This window comes from Sander vitreus, chromosome 8 (genome assembly GCF_031162955.1).
Source record: "Sander vitreus isolate 19-12246 chromosome 8, sanVit1, whole genome shotgun sequence".
NCBI lineage: Eukaryota > Metazoa > Chordata > Actinopteri > Perciformes > Percidae > Sander > Sander vitreus.
Window position 1 is genome coordinate 28,570,721 of NC_135862.1, and position 23,437 is coordinate 28,594,157.

General features: G+C 41.3%; 1 protein-coding gene across 1 annotated transcript in view; it reads right to left on the reverse strand.

Moving 5' to 3' along the window:
* kiaa1549la (KIAA1549-like a) overlaps positions 1-23,437 on the reverse strand; it is a 248,641-nt gene that overhangs the window by 174,594 nt on the left and 50,610 nt on the right. The window contains exons 2-4 of the mRNA XM_078258059.1: positions 7,802-8,494; positions 4,537-5,364; positions 3,816-3,931 (exon numbers count right to left, since the gene is read on the reverse strand). Of these exons, the coding sequence (XP_078114185.1) occupies positions 3,816-3,931; positions 4,537-5,364; positions 7,802-8,494 (1,637 nt within the window). The remainder of the gene's footprint in view (positions 1-3,815; positions 3,932-4,536; positions 5,365-7,801; positions 8,495-23,437) is intronic.

Below are 23,437 nucleotides of genomic sequence, written 5' to 3' on the forward strand. Positions count from 1 at the left end.
TTTATGCTAAACTGATGCAAGTATCCATAGGAGAACTCCCAATAGTAAAGAAATGGGAGCAAGAGCTGAGCCCTAAGGGGAACGCAATTAATTGGGAAACAGTTTGGGAGATTTTCCACTGTTCCAAGAACCCAAATCACCAGTATATCCACGTCAACATATGTCATAGGACATATTGGACTCCTCAAAAGAAATATGTCTCTAAAGTCATTCCCACTCCCTATTGTACAACAAACTGGAACTTTCCTGCATATGGTCTGGGAGTGTGAACAGGTGCATGAGTTTTGGAATAAAAAAACATCAATAATATCTGATGTGATAGGATGTTGAGTTCCTACTGACACGATTGTTTTGTTACTTAATGACGACTCTAAATTACACCTGCTTGGGAGAAAGAATATTTGGCTAGCCGGTTCAACTGCAACCAAGAAAATGATAGCTCAGCGCTGGCTCCCCCCTCACTTGCTTTGTATAAAACAGTGGTTGGCGTATTTTCTAGACATAGTTATGCTTGAGCTCTCTACAGCAAGGATTAACAAAGCCAAATCGTCAACTATCAGCCTATGGGAAAGCGCAGCAGCGCAAATATCAGACTTAATGACCTCAGCCCCACAAGAACTAGAGGAGAGTGATTAGGCAAGGTGTGGTTTCTGTTTGTTTGTTTGTTTGTTTGTTTGTTTTGTTTTCCTTGAGACCGCAGAGGGTGAGGGGTGGGAGAGGGTCTTTGTTCTTGTTCAATTTGTGTTTCTTTGTTCTGTGTGCCATCTGACATTACCTGTCACACATTGTGGAATTTGTTTTGTATGTCTGAAGGTGATTGATTGATTGATCGCAACAACAAAAAAACAAGACTACTGTTAGCAATGTGGCGCTGACGTACATCAAGCTTAGACTTGTACACGGGAGGGATAGGAGTGCGTTCAATGGGGTTGAATGTCGGCCCTCAGCACATTTGTGCAGCGGAGATTCATCAGAGCGCTTCTTATTAGGCAGCACAGTGATGCGGCAGTTGCGGGTGCGGCTCACACTCAACAAATAGGGGTTGGATGTCGGCACAGCAGGAAGAAATGCCTGGGCCGCAGAGAGATCTGTCGTGGCAGGATACAAAGTTCTTCAGTTCTTATCTTTCATATAGATCCAGACGTAGAAAGAACCTTGAATGTTCTTGATTCTCAGCAGATGCGGAGGACAGGATGCAGGACTCAGCCAACAACCCCACCCCCTCCTCAGCAGGGCTTAATTTGAGCCGGAACACGCCGGAACATGTTCCGGCACCTCCGACGTTGGATCCGGAACCTTTTTTATCGAATCCGGCACCTCCTGTGTCACTATGAAAAATGAATCGCCTAAATGAAAACAATAAACTACTGTTTGTGTAGTGTTCACTTTGTTATCTGTCTAGGTTAGTCTTTATTCCCCATTGAAGTTCAACAAAAATCTCGTGTTTGCATTTACGATGCGTTTTAAGGTGAATTTTCAGGGTAAGACAGAGGGGGGAGAGGGACGGAGGGAGGGAGGGGAGGCACTTCAACAGCGCGGTGCTGCACTTCAAGTGACACAAGCGCTTGTGCTGGTTGAGATGCTGTTATAGCCTCATTTCACCCAGGGGAAAAATGTCAAAAAGACAACAACGTTTGCTTAACTTTTTCAAATACACTGGCCAGTCGGATCCAAAACAAGCAAAAAACATTTCTGCCGATTAAGAATTTGGAGACCACGATGGGGTTTTTGGTTAATTTAATAGTCCGATGGATAATTGCTGCTTGTGAAAACGATTGTTGCAGTGTATTTTTGTTTTGTTTACATTTTGCACCGATGCAGTGCATGTTCTGAAATAATAAAAAAAAACATTGCCCTGATGTACTCACAGCGTTGTTTAGGTTTTTTTAGTCAGAGAAGCTACGTAGGCAGTATAATTTTTTTTTTGTTCCGTTACCTCCAACCCCCATTTTGAGTCGCCAGATCCACCCCCCCTCTGCGCTCCGGGACCTCCCACTTTAATTAAGAAATTAAGCACTGCTCCTCAGGACAGATCAGAGTTTAGCTATGATGGTCCCGCACAAAAGAGAAGATTCTTTCCACTTCTTCTGAAAAAGGGGTGTGGTGTTCTAGGTTTCAATGTTTAAATCTTTTTCATAACATATTGAATAAAGTTTACTACAAATGCCTTTCTCCAATGTCTTTGATTCTTAAACTGTCCCCTGCTGACCGATCAAACACATTCAATGGATGAAAGAGATTTTGCCTTCTTAGTTGATAAAATAAATGTCTATATATAATATATATAATAATTTCTATGGTCACAGAATAAAGATTTAGAACAAATGCAAAAGCAAATATTTAGGCTATCACAGTTAAATGAGTCCATCTTTGGAATGGTTTTAACAGTAAATGAAAATGTGTAATACTATACTAAACAGATCAAAAATATATATTTAAAATAAGAGGATATAAGAGGTTAATGAATAGTAAATTGAGGTGTGAACACCATTGTGCACGGGAATTTCTGTTTGAGATAGACATATATCACAGTCAACTAAATGTACTTACAACAATTCATAGTAACACTATTCTATGGTTTTACATTACTACCGTACTTGTGGATGGTTAGTTACACAAAGCACAGCATGGTTAGTTAAGCATAGCATATAAATGAATGTACATTTGAATGGCAAATTTTGTTTTATTCTGTGGGTCTCAGTAGCTTACATCTGAGTCTTCGGTCAGGGGCTCCTAGCTATAGCCTAGTCGTAAATCACTTAACGTCTTTAGGTATTTAAAGTGTTAATCAGCCCTTTGTTGTTTGTTCTCTGTGACTTTGTCCAGGCCTTGTCATCAATTTTTAGATTTGTCCATCAACTAGGCCCACAGGATCAGAGAGCTATGATCATCCTTCCTTAAGACAATAAGATCCTGTTCTAGGGAAACTATACACAATGCATTCTATATCACGCTTCTTTTCAACTGATCACTGCAATCCCTCTTATGAGTGTCCACAGATACTTAGTTGATTACTTGGTTTTTTGCTTCATCATCGCTACATTATTCTGGATTTATTGACACACACATTTATTACTAAATGTGTGTGTGTGTGTGTGTGTGTGTGTGTGTGTGTGTGTGTGTGTGTGTGTGTGTGTGTGTGTGTGTGTGCGTGCGTGCGTGCGTGTGTGTGATAACCTCTCTGATCAAACACTGCCTGACTAATCAACAGGTTATTTCTATTCAGACTTGAATGCTGTCTGCATTAGTCACCTCTCCCTGGTCTTCTCTAGCACCATTCACAGTCCTTGTGAGATGAATGAGCAGGAGGAGAAAATTATGAATACTGTAAAATAGTGTAAAGTGATGACACACTCAAGAATGAACACATGAAGAGGCAACACTGAGGCAAAATTAAAATGTAAAGATTGGATGATCTTATTAGCCTAATAGGAAAGCGCTTTTACTCAGTATAATGAAGCAGATAGACACTTGTGGTCATCTAATTTACATCAAGCCTGTTTGACCTGTTGGAATTGGTAGTAAATGTATTAAATGCTGAGGTAAAATGTGTGTACTACAGTATAAGCAAAGCAAGCTAAAGCTCTGAAAACCATTTTACATCTGAAAATGTTCAGTACTGCAGTGTTTTACTTCTGATGAGACAACTCTATACTTTCATGCAAAACTAACTGCCTATGACCCCCTGTTTATTAGCCACTGACCTGTGTTTAGTAGCCAATGACCAGTATTTACTAGCCCCTGACCTGTGTTTACAAGCCACTGACCTGTATTTACTAGCCCATGAATCTCCTGAACCTGTAAGACACACCTACCTGTGCATAGGCTGTGGAGTCATTCAGGGCTCTCTGCAGGGCGTGGCTCAGTCCTTTAGAGAGGTTCTGTTTCAGGATCAGATCCAGCCGGTTCCTACGCAGCTCAATGGACAGAACTGTAAAGGAAAACAATCGGTGCTCATTGACTGTGCACAATGTGTTTATATTTGGCTCGTTAATATTCTGTGACAGATCTTCCACGCCCCCCTCCCCCCAGCAGTAAAGGTCTTACTACTGTAGTATCACACCATCTCTGGTAAATGTAATCAAAGGATACAGTCTACAGCTTCTTATTAATTTAAGTGTTTATGCTCGAGGAAAATCTGCCCTTGCTTTCATGCAAGTTTTAATTAATTTGTGGGCATGTAATTACATCTTGGACAGATTAGGTACATTGTTCCTGTGCTTCTGAAAATGGCATTTTACCTGTATTCATCAATACTTTCTAATAATTTTTCCAGAAAAGGGGCAAAAGCTTGCCTTTACATAATGTTTAGTACATTGAAGGTTATTTGATAAGGGACATGCAGTACTGAAGTAACAGTAAAGTGTTTTTTTTGGAGAATCACCTGATGTTTTAGTCTTTCATCTTAACTCTTTCTACTCTCTGTTCCACACATCTAAAATTATTACAATTTGAATCATTTTTGAGAAATACAACATTCTTTTTTCAAATTTGTTTACTTCATGTTTATCCTAATGATGATGTTTAGTCTCATACCTGTTCTGACCCAGTACTTCTCGGTCAGGTTGCATGGTAGAGGACTTTCCTCTGCGCTTGTACTGGACGGAGGTTCAGTGGTCGTGATGGGAAGTGACGTCATCGGGATGAACAGAGTGGTGGCAGGTACCTTTGTTGTTGTTGTTGTAGTGGTAGTAGTAGTGGTGGTGGCAGTAGTGGTAGTTGCAGGTGTAGTAGTTGTCGTAGTGGTTGGGGGAGGAGTAGTGGTGGTGATGGTGGTTTGGGGAGGAGTAGTGGTGGTGGTGGTAGGGGGGGCCGTAGTAGTGGTGCTAGTAGTGGCAAGTGTGGTTGTAGTGGTGGTTGTAGGCTGAGTTGTAGCCACTGTGGTCAGTTTGAGGCTTGTTGTTTGCTGTGTGGTGGTAGCAGCTGTGGTATTTGGTGATACTGTTACAGCGCTCCCAGTGGTCACCGCCTGTGTCATCATCTCAGCAGTGGTCACAGTAAGAGTGGTCATTAAGGGCGTTCTTGCGGTTACAGTAGTCAGCGGAAGGCTGTCATTGGTCACAGTGTCCTGGCTTGTGGTGTGAGAAACAGTAATGGATCCTGATGGTGTTTGTGCTCTTGCTGTGGTGAATAGCGGTAAAGTTGAGGTGGTAGGTGATAGAGATGTGTTTATGGTGGTGGTTAATGTGGTTGTGTGCTGTGAGGTGTTTCTGGTGCGCACGGGCATGGTGGTGTTCCATTGATGGGTGGAGAAAGGGCTGGTGATGTTGGCAGGAAGTGTGATGTCGTGATCGCCCACTGTGGACAGGAGTGACTCGGGGACAGTGGGGAGATCCCAGGCTGGCAGGCTGCTCACTGACTCTTCTGCAGGGAGAAATACATTTGGAAATCAATGACATTAAAATATATCTAGTGATATTCTAAAGTTGTCAACCAATCCCTTGAAAAGACCTAAACCAACAATGAATTTAGCCTAATAACAAGTACCATATGTGAAGCCTGATAGAGCTTATTCCACTGTCATATGGCTACACTGTTGTCCAATACTATAAACAAAAATTACAAAAAAGCAATCAGCCACACTGTTGCACTGGATGACATGTTCCTTTATTACCATTAAAACACACACACACACACACACACACACACACACACACACACACACACACACACACACACACACACACACACACACACACACACACACACACACACACACACACACACTGTAATTAGTTTTGAGTCAATCCCCCACGCTGTCGTGCTGCCATAAATATTATTCAATGTTAGAGAAGAGTTTAAAAAATGCAACTTTTCAGTAAGAACTAATGTTCTTGGGGTTGAGAGCCACAGGCAGGGAAGAAAAAGTCTGAAAATGTTTAGAGTTGGTCTTACACATTGTTGTTTTTGGTCTTTTCATGGCATTTGTTGACAATAACAAAATTATATATTGACAACCTTATCCTTCAACATATATAACATGAGACTATAAGATGTCACAAAAGTGCTCAGTTAGGGGTATAACAATGAGGATGGTACAATAGCATATATATATATATATATATATATATATATATATATATATATATATATATATATATATATATATATATATATATATATATATATACCATATGCTGTATTGCCTGAATTTAATAAACCCCTTTAACCTGTTCCCCTCTACACCTGGCTTTGACATGGAACTTTAAAATTTTGATTATATTTGGAGAAAAAAACGCATGCATTCAAAGATCCTCTCATCCATCTTCCATTTTAAATACATAAGATGAAGTGCGCAGCCTATTACATTTTTCATAGGAAATAGAAATCCAATTTGAATGTGTAAACCAGAGAAGCATTTTAATGCCAGCGGTTCATTTATTCCATCTAAATCAACTCTAGATGCATGTCAATGAGATGTGTAAAAGAGGCTGGGGCGAACAAGAGGGAGGCAATCAATCCTTTCAGATTTAGAAATCCACATTCCCTGTATCCTCCCCTCACATCACCACTTGAGGATGTGTTGTATTGTGACGGTGTTATGAATTTATGTGATAAGAAATACTGGACAATGGGATATTAGCTTCTGTTAATTCTTGTGTCGGAAGCTAAAATTATTTATGGAGGAATTACCTTGCTGATGATGTCATTGTTATTGTGATGATGTTGTACCAGGAAGTGGGGAGACATGGCGGTAGTAGAATGGGACAGGACATGGTGGTGAGGATGACGAAGAGGACAAAGATGATGATGATGATGATGATGATGATGATGATGATGATGATGATGATGATGATAATGACAATGATAATGATGACAATATGATTAAGGTGAATATTTTGGCAATGGGATGTTGAAGATGATGGTTGTTTAGGTGGCTATAATGGTAGCAATGCTGAAAATTATATTGTGATGACAACGGTTATTAACGATGAAGATTGACGAAGATTATTATTTTAACAAATGTCATTGTGTGAAGGTGTGCTGAAGATTCGCTAGCCAAAAAACCTGAAGCTTGAACAAAACAACTTACTGCTCGCTATGCCCCACCCCTTTATTTACTGTCAAGGTTTCCTTTCTCACATGGAATATATTCAGTTAACAAAGATGTTGACTGTTTTACCATCAAAATTAGATGCAATTTCTGAAACAAATGCAGGGTTCTCATTTCTATATGACTGCTGTCAAATTTTTTGATGCGTTTGTGTCTTTTTCTCTTCCCCTGACCCGCCTTCAGACCCCTTTCTGTGTTCCAGGACCTCCTGATTTACGAATGAAGCTCTAAATATATAACACATGAACTCTACCAAACTCACACAGTAATGTAAAAACTATTCCCCAGTCTATAATGTTATTTCATTTTTTTTCTCCCCAACCATCTGGCGTCCCGACCTCCAGGTTGAGAACCACTGACGTAGAGGACATGGAAATGATGATCTTTATGAAACTATGCTCTTTGTCTTTGGAAGTAACACTAGGTTACTACTGCAAGTATTAACCTAATTAGCTGGGAATGCTAAGATGCTAAACACTTTTGCTTTTGTCTTTTGGGGTTTAGAAAGGCTAAGAAAAAGACAGGGCCCTTCAAACTCTTTCGGTTTAGAGTATAGCTCTAATGAAAGCCACATGCACATTGTTTCAGCATGTGGAGAAATCAGAGCTTGACAGGCCTGCTGTGCATAGTTATGGATGCTAAGCTGTGATTGTTGTTTGGGGGAGGGGTTTACTGAATGATTAATTACAATGTGAAAAGTCAAAGCTGAAATATGTTTAAATGACAGAGAACAACCCGGCACCATACCCAAACTTGAGCTGCTATTACTGTTGGAGGAGTTGCTGTTGACAACATTCAGAGAGACGTTGTCTGATCTTGCTGTCTGACTCTGACTGTCTCTTTTACTGGCTGGAGAGGAGGAGGAAGAAGGCAAAGAGGATGCTTTTGTTGTAGATGAGGAGGAGGATGAGGCCTTGGATGACGATGAAGAGGAGCTTTTGGTGGTCCAAGCAGCTTTAGACAGCAGTCCTAAAGGTTTTTTCAACGCTGGTGCCTGCAGCTCCACTCTCTCTGCCAGTATGGTGGGGACTGATGAGATGGTTGCCTGCTCTCTTTGGCTCTCTTCATGCACCTGCAGCCTCTGCTGCTCCATCCAGGCAGCTGGGTCCTTGGGCATGCTTGGCAGGTCATCCCCCTCTCCATCCACTGGACTCCATTTAGCCCTTAGTTCAGCCCAGGTGCCGGTTCCCGTCATAATTCCAGTCTCAGCAAGGACTTCATCAACTGCCCGGGCATGGACTCCTGCTTCTATTTCAGCAAACACTTTACCCTCAGGCCAGGCTCTGGGTTCAGCTCTGGGTCTGGCTCTATGTTCAGGTCCAGGTCGAGCAACTTTGTCATTTGCCCCAGCTCTGTCTCCAGTCCTGGGGATGGCTGAGAGGTTGGAGGGCACTGTGGGGTCCAAAGGCAAGACAGCCCGTCTCATTGACTCATGGTGACCTGCGTCAGCTGTAGGAAACATAAGGGATTGGGAGATGGAGGAAGAAGTGGATAAAATAAAAGCAATAGTTTTAAAAATCAAATGAAATAGTCTTTAATTAAGAGTTCTGGGTAGCAGAAACATTGTGAGTAGTCTTTGACCCCTTTTCAACCTGGTATTAAGGGTAATTTCGTTTTTTTCCAACCTCATTTCCCCATGCATTTGAGTCTAATAGACTGATGAGACCAAAAATCTTTGCAATTGGTCCAGTATTGTGCTAGAACACAGTGACGAAAATCTTTTAGATAACACAAAACCATGGATGTATTAGTATTATAGCCTATTGACCGCACAAAACACTCCACAGCTGCTGCCTCCCTCTCTCTCTCTCTCTCTCTCTCTCTCTCTCTCTCTCTCTCTCTCTCTTTCTCCCCTCTTCTGCTCTTCATCCGTAGCCTATAGGCTACTCTGGCTCAAATGAATGGTGGCCATCAAATTCATCCACATTGTCAAAATAATTGAAATATTGAGCCACGGCACTGAAAATATTTTAGAAAACAACACAAACCTATAATTTCTGTAGCCTACTCCAAAACAACACACTCCCTTTTTCCCGACTCACGTTCCACTCTTCACACCGCTGTCTTCGTACAAGAAGTCCCCTTGTGAGATTGATAACGTTGTCAGACACTTGTAATAATAATCTGAGCCTGTCAGTGGCAAAAACAATCACTTTTAGTGGACAAAAATCGAAAATTGCCCCCCCCCCACACACACACACAATTGCCCCATTAGGTTCCATTGCAGCTTGGTTCACACCGGCCCATCACTGCGTTCTCGCTCATTACCAATTTAAAAGATTTTTGGTCCCATCAGTCTAATCAGTCTATTAGACACAAATGCATGGGGAAATGGGGTCCAGGTTGAAAAAAATCAAAATTACCCTTTAACCCTCCTGTTATCCTTGGGGTCAATTTGACCCCATTCAATGTTTAACATAAAAAGGTTTTTTTTGCTTCATATTGAATTACTTTTCCTAAGTTAATGGGGACAACTGGGTAAAGGTTTTTTTTGCTTCATATTGAATTACTTTTCCTAAGTTAATGGGGACGACTGGGTAAACACAAAATTAACATGATGATATATTTTCAATGTCCTGTATGCATTTTGTACGCATCAGTGTTCCTTGGGGTCAATTTGACCCCAGGCTGTTTTAGCATAGAAAACATGAACATTTTACACAAATTTGCTGAGATTGTTTTGGCTGATATTGAGGTCACTTTCACATGCAGGTTGTTGCAATTTCACAATCTTCAATCCTCCCCTCCCCCCACCCCACACACGCACGCACACACACACACACACACACACACACACACACACACACACACACACACACACACGCACCCACCCTCTGTGAGGGAGGGAAAATATTGTTCCCGCACTCTGAGGGAGGGAAAATATAGTTCCCGCACTCTGAGAGAGGGAAAATATGGTTCTCGCAGGGGTGGTTTGCATCACATGATACACAAGGGAGGGGCAAACGCAGGGGCAAACGCAGGGGCAAACGCACCGCAGCCTTCTAAACCATTTCTCTTGGTGCTCGATGTGCTCTCTCTGTACACTCACTCTCATTTGAAAATGGCCTGCAAGAAAAGGTTTTCTGTCAGCGAAGTTTTGTCACAGCTCTTTGACACTGAAAGTGACATAGAGGAGAATGTGTCCAAGACTGAGGATAATGTTGAGGAGGACCCTGATTATGAGGCATCCTCCTCTGAAGAAAATGAGACTCTTGGGGTTGACCCTTCTGTTGTCTCTCAACCACCAGCAGACACGTTACCTTCCAAAAATGGAAAATTATTTTCCAGTTTAGGCTGTCAACATTTTTGTTTAGCAAAAACATAAATTAAAGCAGATATAAAATAGAAACTAAACTTCAGTCAACAGAGATTCAGTTATAAGCTACAAACGTACTGAGAGCTGAACACACAGAAACTTTTAGAAATGTCATTCTCTACTGCACAGGTGCCGCTACCCGTCAGCACACAGACAGACTGTGGGCAACCTTTTTCAAGTCATCGCACGTTTCTAATGTATGAATTATGTGAGAGTACAACTGACATTCATAAACACACGCTCACACACAACCAGCCTATATGCAAACGGAAATGATGTGCGGGTTTATTTCATACCTGCCAACCTTGAAAAACTTTTTTGAGTAGCAACTCACTGATTTATTGTCGAAGTTCTGGTTCATGAATACGGCGGCACGCACGTGGAAAAAATGTGCCATTACCACTGTCTTTGATGTCATTTTGGCTGGTTGGGCGTCAGTGTGTAGTGTATCGTTTAGTTCACATGCTTACCAATCACTTCACCTGGTCCTAAGACATAGTCATTTCCCCACTCACCACCATATTCCGTTATTCAACATATAAATCCACTATGAAGGAAGCAAGAACATTTTTAATGAAAAGACATACAGTATATTCACATCATAGAACATTCACTTCAACTTGGACATCTGACAAAAGGATAGTGAAAATCCCAAAAGGTTATGACCCTTATCCTTAACCTTCATAGACCTTAATAGACCTTCAACATCATATAAATAACTCAAAATCACAGAAGAAAATATGTCCTTATGAACATTGACAACTGGCAAACTAGTGAAAGAAAGCTAAAATCACTGAAGCTGTGCCATGTCCTTTCTAAATAAACACATTTTACTGTTGAGATTCATCACTTGTGGCAGTGGCACTTGTGGCAGTGGCAGCTGCTCTAGACTGTTATGCCTCTAAAGCTGCTTACACACCAACCAGACGGCCAGCCGTCGGCAGAAAAGGCAGTTGGACTGATCAGTCTCCCCGAGTTTGTCCAAAAAATGCCTCAAAACACACCGAAGAGACGAGACGTAATACGTCTCCATAACAGCAGGCGGCGCTAATCTGTATTGTTGGCCAAAAATGAAAACTGGCAGCTGATTGGACGAACCCGTCACGTGGGTCTTGTTTCTCCGGAAATTCAAAGACAGACTGTCATGGCGGCTTGTTCAGAATACGATCTCATATTGTACTAAAATAGTTCACCGAAACATGTTTCTGAAAACATTTTAAGCGAGAAATAGGCTATGCAGTTGCTGAATCTGTCTTCATTTCAGATCAACAAAGGTCAGTTTAAAAGATTTTCGTCAGATTTTGAGAGACTCTAGTCACGCTCATTCCACTCCCCGTTTCCAGGTTAGCACTCTACCAATCAGATGGGTCATTTGAGTCCGACTGCCGGCAGTGCCCGTCCCGCCGATTATACATGTCAAATCGGCCAAAATGAAGGACGACGGCCCCTCGGACGGACAATGGCACGGAACACACGGAACAGACTCGAGTCACTGATCTCGCCAGACTGTCCAATGGCCGATTATCGGCTCTGTGTATCCGGGCCAATAGGTAGCTGTTTTGGCCTTCCTGAGAAGCCTGTCACTGAAGCCCTCCATGTGACAGATAGTCCCCTTAGCAGCCATTCTCACCTTTCACCTTTCATCATATCAGTGCTCAGGCTGGCTCTGTATTGCCTCTTGTTCTTGATAACAAGACTGAAAACCCTCTCACAGTCAGCATTGCTATGGAATACTACTAGTATTCCAAGCATGACTGCTGAGAGGTTCATCCTGGCCTCCCCTCTTCTACAGGCCGATGTCTCTCCAGGCCTCATTAATACGTTTCCTGAGAATGCTGGAATCAAAACTAGTGGTTTGATACATCCTGAACTCATCCTCTACCTGATCCACTGTTACACTGTCCGGCAAAATGGAAAAAAAGCGGCTGATGAAGAAGTCAACAGAACAGAATTTCACTGATTGCCTCTTCTCTATGTCAGCCACAACAGCATGCATAAGCAGCTCATCCCCAAATGGAAATTGGAAAGCATGTAGTCAGCTGCAGATGAAAATAACTTCCTCACATCACTATAGAATGGCTTCAGCTCTAATTTACCCTGGCTTTGGATAAAGATTTGGGTCTCATGCCCAATTGAGAGTTCCTCATCAGAATCAGAATCAGTTTTATTGGCCAGGTTCGCGTAAACAAACAAGGAATTTGACTCGCAAAGTACAACACGTACTTAACATATAAGAGTAAAAACAGAAAGGACAGTGAAAAATATAAAAAATACTGTTAATACAGTATAACAATACAATAGAATTTAGAGATTTTTACAATCTAAAAATATACAATAACAATTGAAGAGAGGGAAGGAATAGTGCAATATCAGTATGGTCTGAGATTTAAGATTTGAATATAAATATAGTGCAAGGCAGTTCAGTGCAATGGTGAAATATTAATAACAATATTGTAATTGTAGGTTGAAAATATACATGAGGTAGATGAGCAGAACAGAGTTGATTGACTTTGTTCAGTGTAACGGTGGGTGGGGGGCTATTTCTGAGCGTTCGACAGAGTGACTGCTTGGGGAAAGAAACTGTCTTTGTGTCGGCTGGTTTTGGCAAGCAGTGCCCTGTATCGCCTACCAGAGGGAAGGAGTTTGAACAGTTTGTGACCAGGATGTGAGGAGTCTGCAGAGATTTTTGCTGCCCTTTTCCTGACCCTGGACCGGTACAGGTCCTGGATGGAGGGAAGGTCAGCTCCAATGATCCTCTCTGCAGCCCTAAATTTTTGTTCCAATCTGGCCCTGTCATCGTTTGGAGGCTGACCCAAACCAGACAGTGATGGAGGTGCAGATGACAGACTGAATGATGGCTGAGTAGAAAGTGGTCAGCAGCTCCTTAGGCAGATTAAACTTCCTTAGCTGTCGCAGGAAGAATAACCTCTGCTGGGCCTTTTTCTGGACAGAGTCAATGTGGGGAGACCATTTTAGGTCCTGTGAAATGGTTGAACCCAGGAACTTAAAGGAATCCACAGTGGACACTATGTCATTCAGGATGGTAAGGGGGGGAGTGGGGGGAGAGACTTCTCCTAAAGTCCACTGTCATCTCTACAGTCTTCTTGGGATTTAACTCCAGGTGGTTCTGACTGCACCATTGGACCAGCTGTTCCACCTCCTGTCTGTAAGCAGACTCATCACCATCCTGGATCAAACAATGACGGTTGTGTCCTCTGCAAACTTCAGGAGTTTTACAGATGGGTTCTTTGAGGTGCAGTCATTGGTGTAGAGGGAGAAGAGCAGCGGGGAGAGGACACACCCCTGTGGGGCGCCGGTGCTGATGGACTGGGTTTTGGATGAGATGCTCCCCAGTCTAACATGCTGCTGCCTGTCAATCAGGAAGCTGATGATCCACTGACAGGTGGAGGCAGGCACTGAGAACTGGGTGAGCTTCTGATGTAGGAGTTCAGGGATGATGGTGTTGAACGTTGAGCTGAAGTCCACAAACAGGATCCTGGCATACGTCCCTGGGGAGTCGAGGTGGTGCAGGATGTATTGCAGTACCATATTGACAGCATCATCCGCCGACCTGTGCTCCCATCTGTAGCAAGGCTATATGGAGAGTGCTTGATTGCTTCTGTAATGCACTCATCATCATGCCAGGCCAGTGTTTTTACTATGGCAGCAGTCTTAGTTCTGCCACAGCCATACCGTTTGGCTAGCCCACTATCAAGAAACATCTTCTTAAACAGTGGTCCGGCATGGTCTGCAGCAGCTAATGGCAAGTTGTGTTATACAATGAATGTAGTGTAAAGGGTTTCTGTGCAGATTGGTCTCAAATCCTGTGGTTGTACAAAGAATTTGTTCATTCTAAGCAGAGTCTGTAGCAGCCACAATTTTTAAATGTTTTTTCCCCATCCACGTGCCGTCGACAGTCTGCAACACACATACACACACACACACACTCTAAAGCCTCTCTTCATAATTTTAGGTTAGACTGTAAAAGTGATTAGGCAAAACTATGATTTCACCTGATTCTAAAAATATTACTTGCTCTGCACTACTACACTATACTTTTTTCAGTACACCTGCTTAAATTTTTTTTTTTTCATGAACAATATTTAATTGTATGTTATCATCATGTTATAATTTTATAGTATGTCCCAAAATACTAGGCCTATAGTAGGCTATTTCTATAAGATTACTATAATATTGTTCCAAAATTGGCCTACTATACGATTCCTATAATTCTTTTTTGTGATGTTTGTACAGCCTAGCTACAATGAAAAAGTCACGTTTAATAAACAAACGAACAATATAAATGGGAAACGGTGCCGGTGCCTAAACGGTGCCCGAACCAATACTTTTAAGAAGATTTAAAAAAAATATGTATATATTTAAAAAAGAAAAAAGGAGCACAAAACGACAGTCAGCGACATTTAAGAATGGCTTGTTAATTGCTAAGGTCATATGGTCAAAATTAAATGATTTATTAAAAATGTAATAATAACTTATAACAATAACTTATTTCACCAGTAAATTGCTGGTAAACGACAAAAACAACCACTAGATGGAAAAAGGGTATTTTACAATAACTTTGAATGCACCACGAGACTGGCGAGGTGAGTTTCAAGTGAACGCACCATCTGTGTTGTTTTTCTGACAATGGCAGCTGCAGACTGTTACATCTCGGTGTTGGAATCCTCTACAGTGAAATACAGTCACACTGTTTGACATTAGCTGTCAGCATTTTAACCGTGTTTAATCTAGCTGCTAGCTAATGGTAGGCTAATGTTACCTGCTGCCAAGTGTATTATGTTAACTAGTGTCACATGTAGCGATGCAGGCTGCCTCTAACGTCCGTTTCAATATCCCCACTTGACATTTAAGGAACCCGACATTGTGATTGGTCGAACTCTTCTTCTTTAGTTTTTTCCCAGCATGCTCGTGGCTGCTACGCTGTTTTAGCCTACTACCATCAAGTGTTAGACTGAGACGGCTACTGCACGTCAACGAGTGAACTCAAAGCAGTCACCTGATTTTTGCATAGTTTAAAGTGACAAATCGTATCACCATATTTTGATGTCAAAATGCCTATCTACTATGCAAAATGTGTACAGGTTGGGAACACACATACTCAGAGCTGTCCACTTGTGATCTGATCAATCAGATGGGACCATTATATAGGGTGACCAGATGTCCCGGTTTGACCGGGACAGTCCCAATTCTGAGTTGCGTGTCCCGAGCAGTGTTGGGTGTAAGTACAAAGTAACTACTGAAAATTTGGTAACAAAACGTAGTTCCTTTTTCAATTCGGCGCAACGTTACTTTTCCCAGGGACAGATTTAACAGTGACACTGCCTTCTCAGCTGCGCGCTCACAAGCTCCACACGGGACGTGACAGAGGCTGGTAGCAGAGCAATCATGGCAAGCGAGAAGCAGCCAAAGCTAACTTTTGAGAGCTTTTGGATGGATGCGGTGGTGATGGCCTCATACATACATGCAGCGGACCGCTGTGGACTTGTGTCAGTTGCACGGACACGCAAGGATTGTTAATTTCCCATGAATCATCAGGAATTGACGTGTTCATAGTCTGTCATTCGTGACCTCATACATGAACAACACAACTAAAGCATTAGGTACGTGGGCACATCACTATGAATTATGATTTATTAAGCATGATCATGATTATTTATTTTTCTGCAAAAAAATTTGGTCATCACTTCGCAAATTCTGATTTGAACACAACTTGTGCATAATAATGTACCCACCTTACCTAATGCTTTAGTTGATGTGTTGTTCATGCATGTGCATGAGGTCATGAATGAGAGGCTATGAACTCATGTCAATTGCTGATGATTCATAAGATATAAAGGAATGAAGTAATGCACAAATCATGAATTAATTCATGCATGAATTCATAATTCATGTACCCTTACCGTAAAGTGTTACCATAACTTTAGTTCAAGCCTGTGGCAGCAGTTCCAAATAATTCATTTAGTGCCATGCAATGAAAAATATCTTTTCACGAAGTTTTTCACAAGTTCAGTGGGTGCATTTTCCAAAAGAATGCTTTAATTCTGAAAAATAAAGTTGGTCCCACATGAAATTCACTCAATGTCTTTTAATATTATTTCTTAGATATGTAGGCTACATACCAAGAAAATTCATGAATATTAACTGAGATACCCCATTATGTTGTGAGCAGTAGGCCTACGTGTGCTGTTGGCAAAATTGTGTCTAATCTGTTTGTGTCTATGTCTGACCTAGGCTGGCACATGTTCACGTGTGCGTGCACAAGCACTATAGTCACGTGCAAAGTGTCCCGGTTTTAGTTCCGGGAAATCTGGTCACCCTACCATTATACCAGGTGGAAACAGTGCCTTTGACTCATCTGACCCACAGGGCAGACAATGACTTCAGTTCTAAGTAACTCATCTATCATGTGCCCTACTTAAACACACATGCATGCACACACATCTGGATTCCTCAAATCATCAAACTGTCTACTCTTTCTCTCCTCTTTCTCACACACATTATCCAAAGGGATTAAATAAAAAACTGTGATTGTGGAAAAATAGTAATAATGCCTAAAGTAGGTCACTTATGTTTTAGAGGATAAAGCATAGGGAATTAATTTAGATGATCCAGAGTGCATAAATTAGGACACACACACACACACACACACACACACACACACACACACACACAAACAGACACACTCCCTAATCAGTTGTGATTTCACAGATACTAATCTAGCCATGCTAGCCTGCAGATTTATTATTCTAAGAACATAGATAACCACTCAGACAGGCTGAGCTCATAGTGGGGGGTTTTCTAAGCAAAGTTTGACGAAAGTTATACAATTAATGACAATTTTATGAAGTAATTTTTCAATTTGACATCAAATGAGTCAGATACAGTACATGGAAATAGCTCCGGCCTTCATTTCCGTTCTGTGAACTGTCTTCATCTTCTCTGTAACCTCAACCAAGCCTGACGTTTTCGCAGACTTGGGCGATTATCCTGCCTAATACATTCAGTCTCAAAGGCACCTTGAATTGAAAGATAAAAAAACAAAACAAGGCTGTCTGACTAGCACTCTGGTTGTCTTACTACAGTTTATTGCATCTGCTCATTTGTTCTGGAGTAGAAAGGTTTGGTTTTGGCATCACTTAAGGCTGATGTTGAGTTTCTTCTGTTCTCAATGTAAAATATTGAAAGTGAAAAGCGAGTGCAAGGCAGAGTGTTGAGCGCACACTCATTTTAGCCTTCAAAAGTGTTAAGTGTGCATGTATGTCACACACTTCCCACGCTCCCATGTCTCCGCGGAGGATTGGTTAATTAAAAGACAGTGATTCTGAGCAAGAGAGGCTTTACAGAAGTAGCTCTGGGCTTAGCACCGTATATCCTCTGGACACCTGCTTTAAAGCATTTCATGACCCCACTATTAACTACCACTAGTGAGCAATCTGTTTCTTGTCATAGGGCCTCATATAAATGTATCCACTGACAATTTATATTTCAGCTTCTTTAGATCTATGTTGTGTGTTAGTGCCAGCACCCAGTGCTCCGTAAGTCGGTATGAGAAAGGAGAATATGACAAAGCTAGAAATGGCAGGGGCAATTACTCGGGCACTGCAGGGAGAGTACAGTAACATGCTTGTGAAATTTAACTGAAATGTCATACTTCTATTAGCAGCAATTAATCTCATAGAGAACCACTACAGCTGTGTTTCTTTACTGGCTCCAGACAGATGATGATGTGAAAGGGAATAAATGCTGATAGCACTCCTGCTAACATACATTTAACTATTTTAAGAAAAAATATATGTGTAACCCAGGGTTAGTTCACAACCCTCTAGCTACTAGCTAGCTGCTTTAGTACACTATGCATTATTGTCTAACCTACTCAGTATAGCTATTAGCAAACTAGTTAATTATTCCCCGTGTCATGCCATCCCGTCTCATGCCATCCCGCCTGGTGCCATCCCCGAGCTTCTACTTTTCAAAGTAAAAGCTTGCGTCTGGAATAAAATACTTTAAAATACTTTAAAAAATATCTCTCTTACTTTTCAAAGTAAAAGCTTCCCCGAGCTTCTACTTTTCAAAGTAAAAGCTTGCGTTGACTATCATGCTAATGAATAAAATACTTAAAATATATTTGGTGTTTTTTAACTAAACAGTAAGATAAATGCAGACTATCATGCTAATGAATAAAATACTTTATATATTTGGTGTTTTTTTAACTAAACAGTAACGGCAATCATACAAATGAATAAAATACTTTAAAAAAAATATGTCTATAAGATAAATGCAGACTATCATACTGATGAATAAAATACTTAAAAATATATGTCTGTCTATAAAATAAATGCAGATTATAGGCAAACAAAAAAAATTCATTCTATGGCTGCAACCTGGAGCCTCCCGTCTCATGCACTCTCGCCTTGCTGATAAGCAATTGTATTTGCAGCAATGTCCCAGTGAAGTGTGAAAACAACTAGACTATAAAAATAAAAAGGAGTCTTGGAAAGAGTGTAACATGTTTATTTTTGTATTCTTGTGTGTGCAGATCCTTGTTATCCATCCTCAGGAAATCCGGTCAGTGTATGTTTTGGTCATTCGATTTTCATTTCATTAACAGATATTCAACAAAAAAACAAATGGCTATTTGATTTTCGTTTTAAAATACAAAATTTAAAATTGAAATACAAGGCATTTTTTTCCTTTTCCTTGTCAAAATGGAATGTGAACATTTTAAACATGCTTCGATTTTCATTTCCTATTTCATATAACAAAAAATTAAATCACTAGAAAACAAATGAAAAAATGCCTTTTTCTTTCATATTCTGTAAAGAAAAGAAAATATGAGTAAAACATGAGCACGGCAGATTCGTCTGATTCCCAGCTTAGCTAGAGCGGGTAACGCCAGCTCTGCAGACAGACCAGAGTCAGTTAGCACCGGGGAGTGAACATAGAGCGAACCAGGGACCCAGGTCATAGGGCTGGTGGCTAGCTGCTAGCTAGCTGCAGCGGCAGCAGCGAACATTATAACATTAGACCCAGCACCGGAGGTCTGCTCCCCATGATCCCGAACCGCTGGTGACTTTCTGCCAGATCAGCAAGCTTAACGACAACAATAGAAAGTTTGCTGGGATCAGACTTTGGCTCTCTTCGGGCGAAGTTGTCTGCGGCGGGTAGAGACAGAGAGTCAGAGGAAGGCAGGGAGAGAGAATAAAGAAATGTATCGAATCGAATGACCAAAACATACACTGACCCTCCTTGATTGCAAACGTGGTCACGAACTTACCCGTGACTCCATCTGCAAAACGAGCACTTTTATGAACGTAAATACAAGCTGGACAACTGACGTCCTATTAACTTACATTGTAGCTTGTTTCACCGTTGCCGACTGCAGCAATCTCGTTTAATACTGAACCAATGTCAAAGGAAAATATTTCCTCAATAGTTTTAATTGTATCTGATACTCAATGAGCTGTTGCAGAAACAACCCCAGCGTGAAGCAATAAAGCAAAAGCTGTCAGATAAATGTAGTGCAGTAAACATTACAACATTTCCCTCTGAGGTGTAGTGGAGTACTTATGAAGTAGCAGCAGGGGCGATTCTAGGATCAGCCCTTTAGGGGGGCTCATATATATATAACCCACTTGCAAATATGAATATATATTTCTACTGGTATGTTTCCTAGGGACATTAATGCAAAAATATGAAGAAAAAACTATTCCACCTGTGTGTGCATGGTTATAATTCTGAAGTGGAAAATAGTTCAGGCTACAGCACAAATGCCATGCATAGATAAGAATAATCTAGTCTAACCTCTAGTCTAAATTTCTTTTCAAAGTGCACCAGATTGATGCATTTAAACGTTAAAATAGACAACATTTTCTTACAGTTGAGTATGCCCATGGATCCCCCTAGGGGGGCTTGTGCCCCAGTGCAGCTCTAGGTCTAGTGATGCCCCTGGAGCAGTGTCCCTGTTTTAAGTTTTACAAAGATAAAAACATTACCTTTTTTGGAGGTATTTACACTTCTGAGCTGAAAATGTCCCTGGATTTTGTCTCAAAAATCTGGTCACCTTACTTTATACCGTAGGGGTGTTTAAGCTACACTGGTTATACAGCAGGCTTAACAGGTGAGAACCATACCCTAGGACCCAGGTTACACTAACATCCCCTTCGAGGCAAAAGAGGGCTACATATGTTTTAAGAAAGACAGTTTGATATGCTGCAGCAGTTGACCTCTGCTGCTGCACATAGCAATTACCTGACAATACCAAGCTTTGTTATTTTAGTCAGATATTTTCCTCAGGAGTTGGTGGAAATCAAAACAGAGCTAAAACAGAGTGAATTAAATAGTTACATGTAACAAAGTTACTTAAAAATAAAGGTAACTGTAATCTGTTACAGTTTACTGTTATAAAATTACAGTTAACTTTGAAAATGTTCATGATTACTGTGTACTTTTTGGCGCAGTGGGAAGTGTGGCTAATGGAGGCTTGTGAGCTCAACTAAAAGGAGAACGACTGCTAATGGAAGGAAATGGCTGGATACGGATACATCGGGCATATCTCTGCTTTCAACGAGTCAGTAGAGCAGTAGGCAACCTACGTGGAAAGGTCTGAACATTTTAAAACATTGAATGAGATTGAGAAGACAAAAAGTCAGCCGCTCTTCTCAGTGTAATGGGCGCTGCTACCTATGGACTATTGCGTAGCCTCGTAACTCCTGACAATATTGTGAGTGTTTTGCAGTTGCATTTTGCCGAGAGATTTCGCTTCCATAAACAAAATCAACAAGAGGGAGAATCAGTGAAGCAATACATTGCAGTAATTAAACAGTTAGCAGAACACTGCGACTTTGGCACGCATTTGCAGGATGCATTGAGAGACAGGCTCATATGTGGACTCAACACGGAGGCGATACAGAAAAGATTGCTAACCAAGCCTGCACTCACTTTTCAAAAGGCTGTGGAAGTAGCCATAGCAATGGAGACGGGTAGCAAAAGAAACGCACCAGCTAAGTAATGCATTAAAAGTAAATGCACTGTCACTGACTAGTCAGCAATGCTACAAATGTGTGCGCTGTGGAAAAACGAATCAGAAAGAGGCTGAATGCTATTACAAGGAACAAACCTGCCACAGCTGTGGTAAGAAAGGCCACATATCAAGAGTGTGCCGAAACAAAGAGCATGTAAAGAACAAAAAGGCAGTAAAACAAAAAGTGTTTACTAAAAAAAAGAAGAGCAGAGTGCACCACATGGATGCAAAATAAATGTCCAGTAGTGAGGGTAGCACAACAGATGCAGAGCTAATATGGTGGTTCAGAAGGGAAACTTGTCACACGTGTGTTAAGCCAAAGATTGAAGGGCATTCAATTTAAATGGAATTAGACACAGGCGCTGCAGTTTCTCTAATAGCCATAGAACTATATGACATGCAGTTGTGCCACTTACTTTTACGGCAAACAAATATAATACTGAAGACATACACTGGCGAGCTGATTTCACCGGAGGGGGTCATCAAAGAAAAAGTAGAAGGCTAAACTACCACTGTATGTGGTCAAAGGGGCTTCACCCCCACTCTTTGATTGGGAATGGCTGCGGAAAATACGGATTGACTGGCGGGAGATTAAGACGGTTCGCCAGGAGACGTTGGAAGTCGAGCCACAGAGGCACAATGAAGTCTTTTAAAAGGAGCTGGGCACACTGAAAGGTATTAAAAATGCTATAGCTCTGAAACCGTGTCATCAACCCCGGTTTTGCCAGGCAAGAGTCGTTCCCTATGCTCTTAGGCCAAAAGCTGAAGCTGAGATTGACTGACTGAACAGGGCATCATATCCCCTGTAAAGCTCAGCAACTGGACAACACCCATTGACCCAGTTGTGAAGAAGAATGGAGATGTTAGGATTTGCGGTGATTTAAAAGTGACAATCAACCCCACTCTGCAGGTAGAGAAATATCCGATTCCACGAATTGAGGATTTATTTGCATCACTGTCAGGGGGGGCAGCATTTCAGTAAGCTGGACATATCTCACGCGTATCTGCCTGTTGAAGAAGAATCTCGCAATATCTCACCATAACAACATCCAAGGGACTATTCTGTTACAACAGACTTGCCTTTGGAATCATGTCAGCCCCAGCAATTTTTCAGCGGGCCATGGACCATGTCCTCCAGGGTCTTCCGAACATCCACTGCTATTTGCATGACAGTTTGGTGACTGGCCAAGACCGCCTTCAGCACCTGAAGAACTTGGACGCTGTCCTGGGACGCCTTCAAGAATTCGGCTTACGTGTCCAAAAGGAAAAATGTGTTTCAAGGATTCACTGGAATACTTGGGCCCATGGCCTGCACAAGTCACCTGAGAAAGTAAGGGTGATTGTTGAAGCTCCTGCACCGACGAATGTGAGCCCGCTTCGTTCCTTTCTAGGGCTAATTAATTACTACAGCAGGTTCATTCCAAACCTGTGTTGGGTACTCGTAGGTGTGCAGATCTAATTATTGGCAAATTATCAAATATGTTTTATCAATATTAATAAAGTTATGAATATGGTTATTAATAACTTTATCAAATCGACAAACAATCAAAACGGGGCACCACCCTGGAACTTCAGGGGCCAATAACCGAAATGTGAAATAATCTCATTAGGTGGTATTCCTTTAAAATACAGATCTTAATTAATTTGATTAATTTATCTGGTATTTTCTAAAGGAACAAAAGGAAGGGTGAATTCGAACACTATCTGTGTTCAACAGCAATTATTACAATAAGTACACAAATAATCACAACTGCTAATTAAAGTATAGTAGAATGTATTAACTTCAGAATTATCAATGGCCAATCAATAATCCTTTGGTCAATTAAAACCAATATACGTTTCTTTTAAGTACAACAAAACAAAGCAAACGACACACATGTAGTGATCATGTCTATGTGTCTGGGTGTGTAAGTCAGTTAGCTCCATTAGCTCTCAGACTAACGTGTGGTTGACACAAAGGCACACACTAAACTACTTCGCTATGTGAGAGAGGGAGAGAGAGAGAGAGAAAGCAGGGAAAACACGA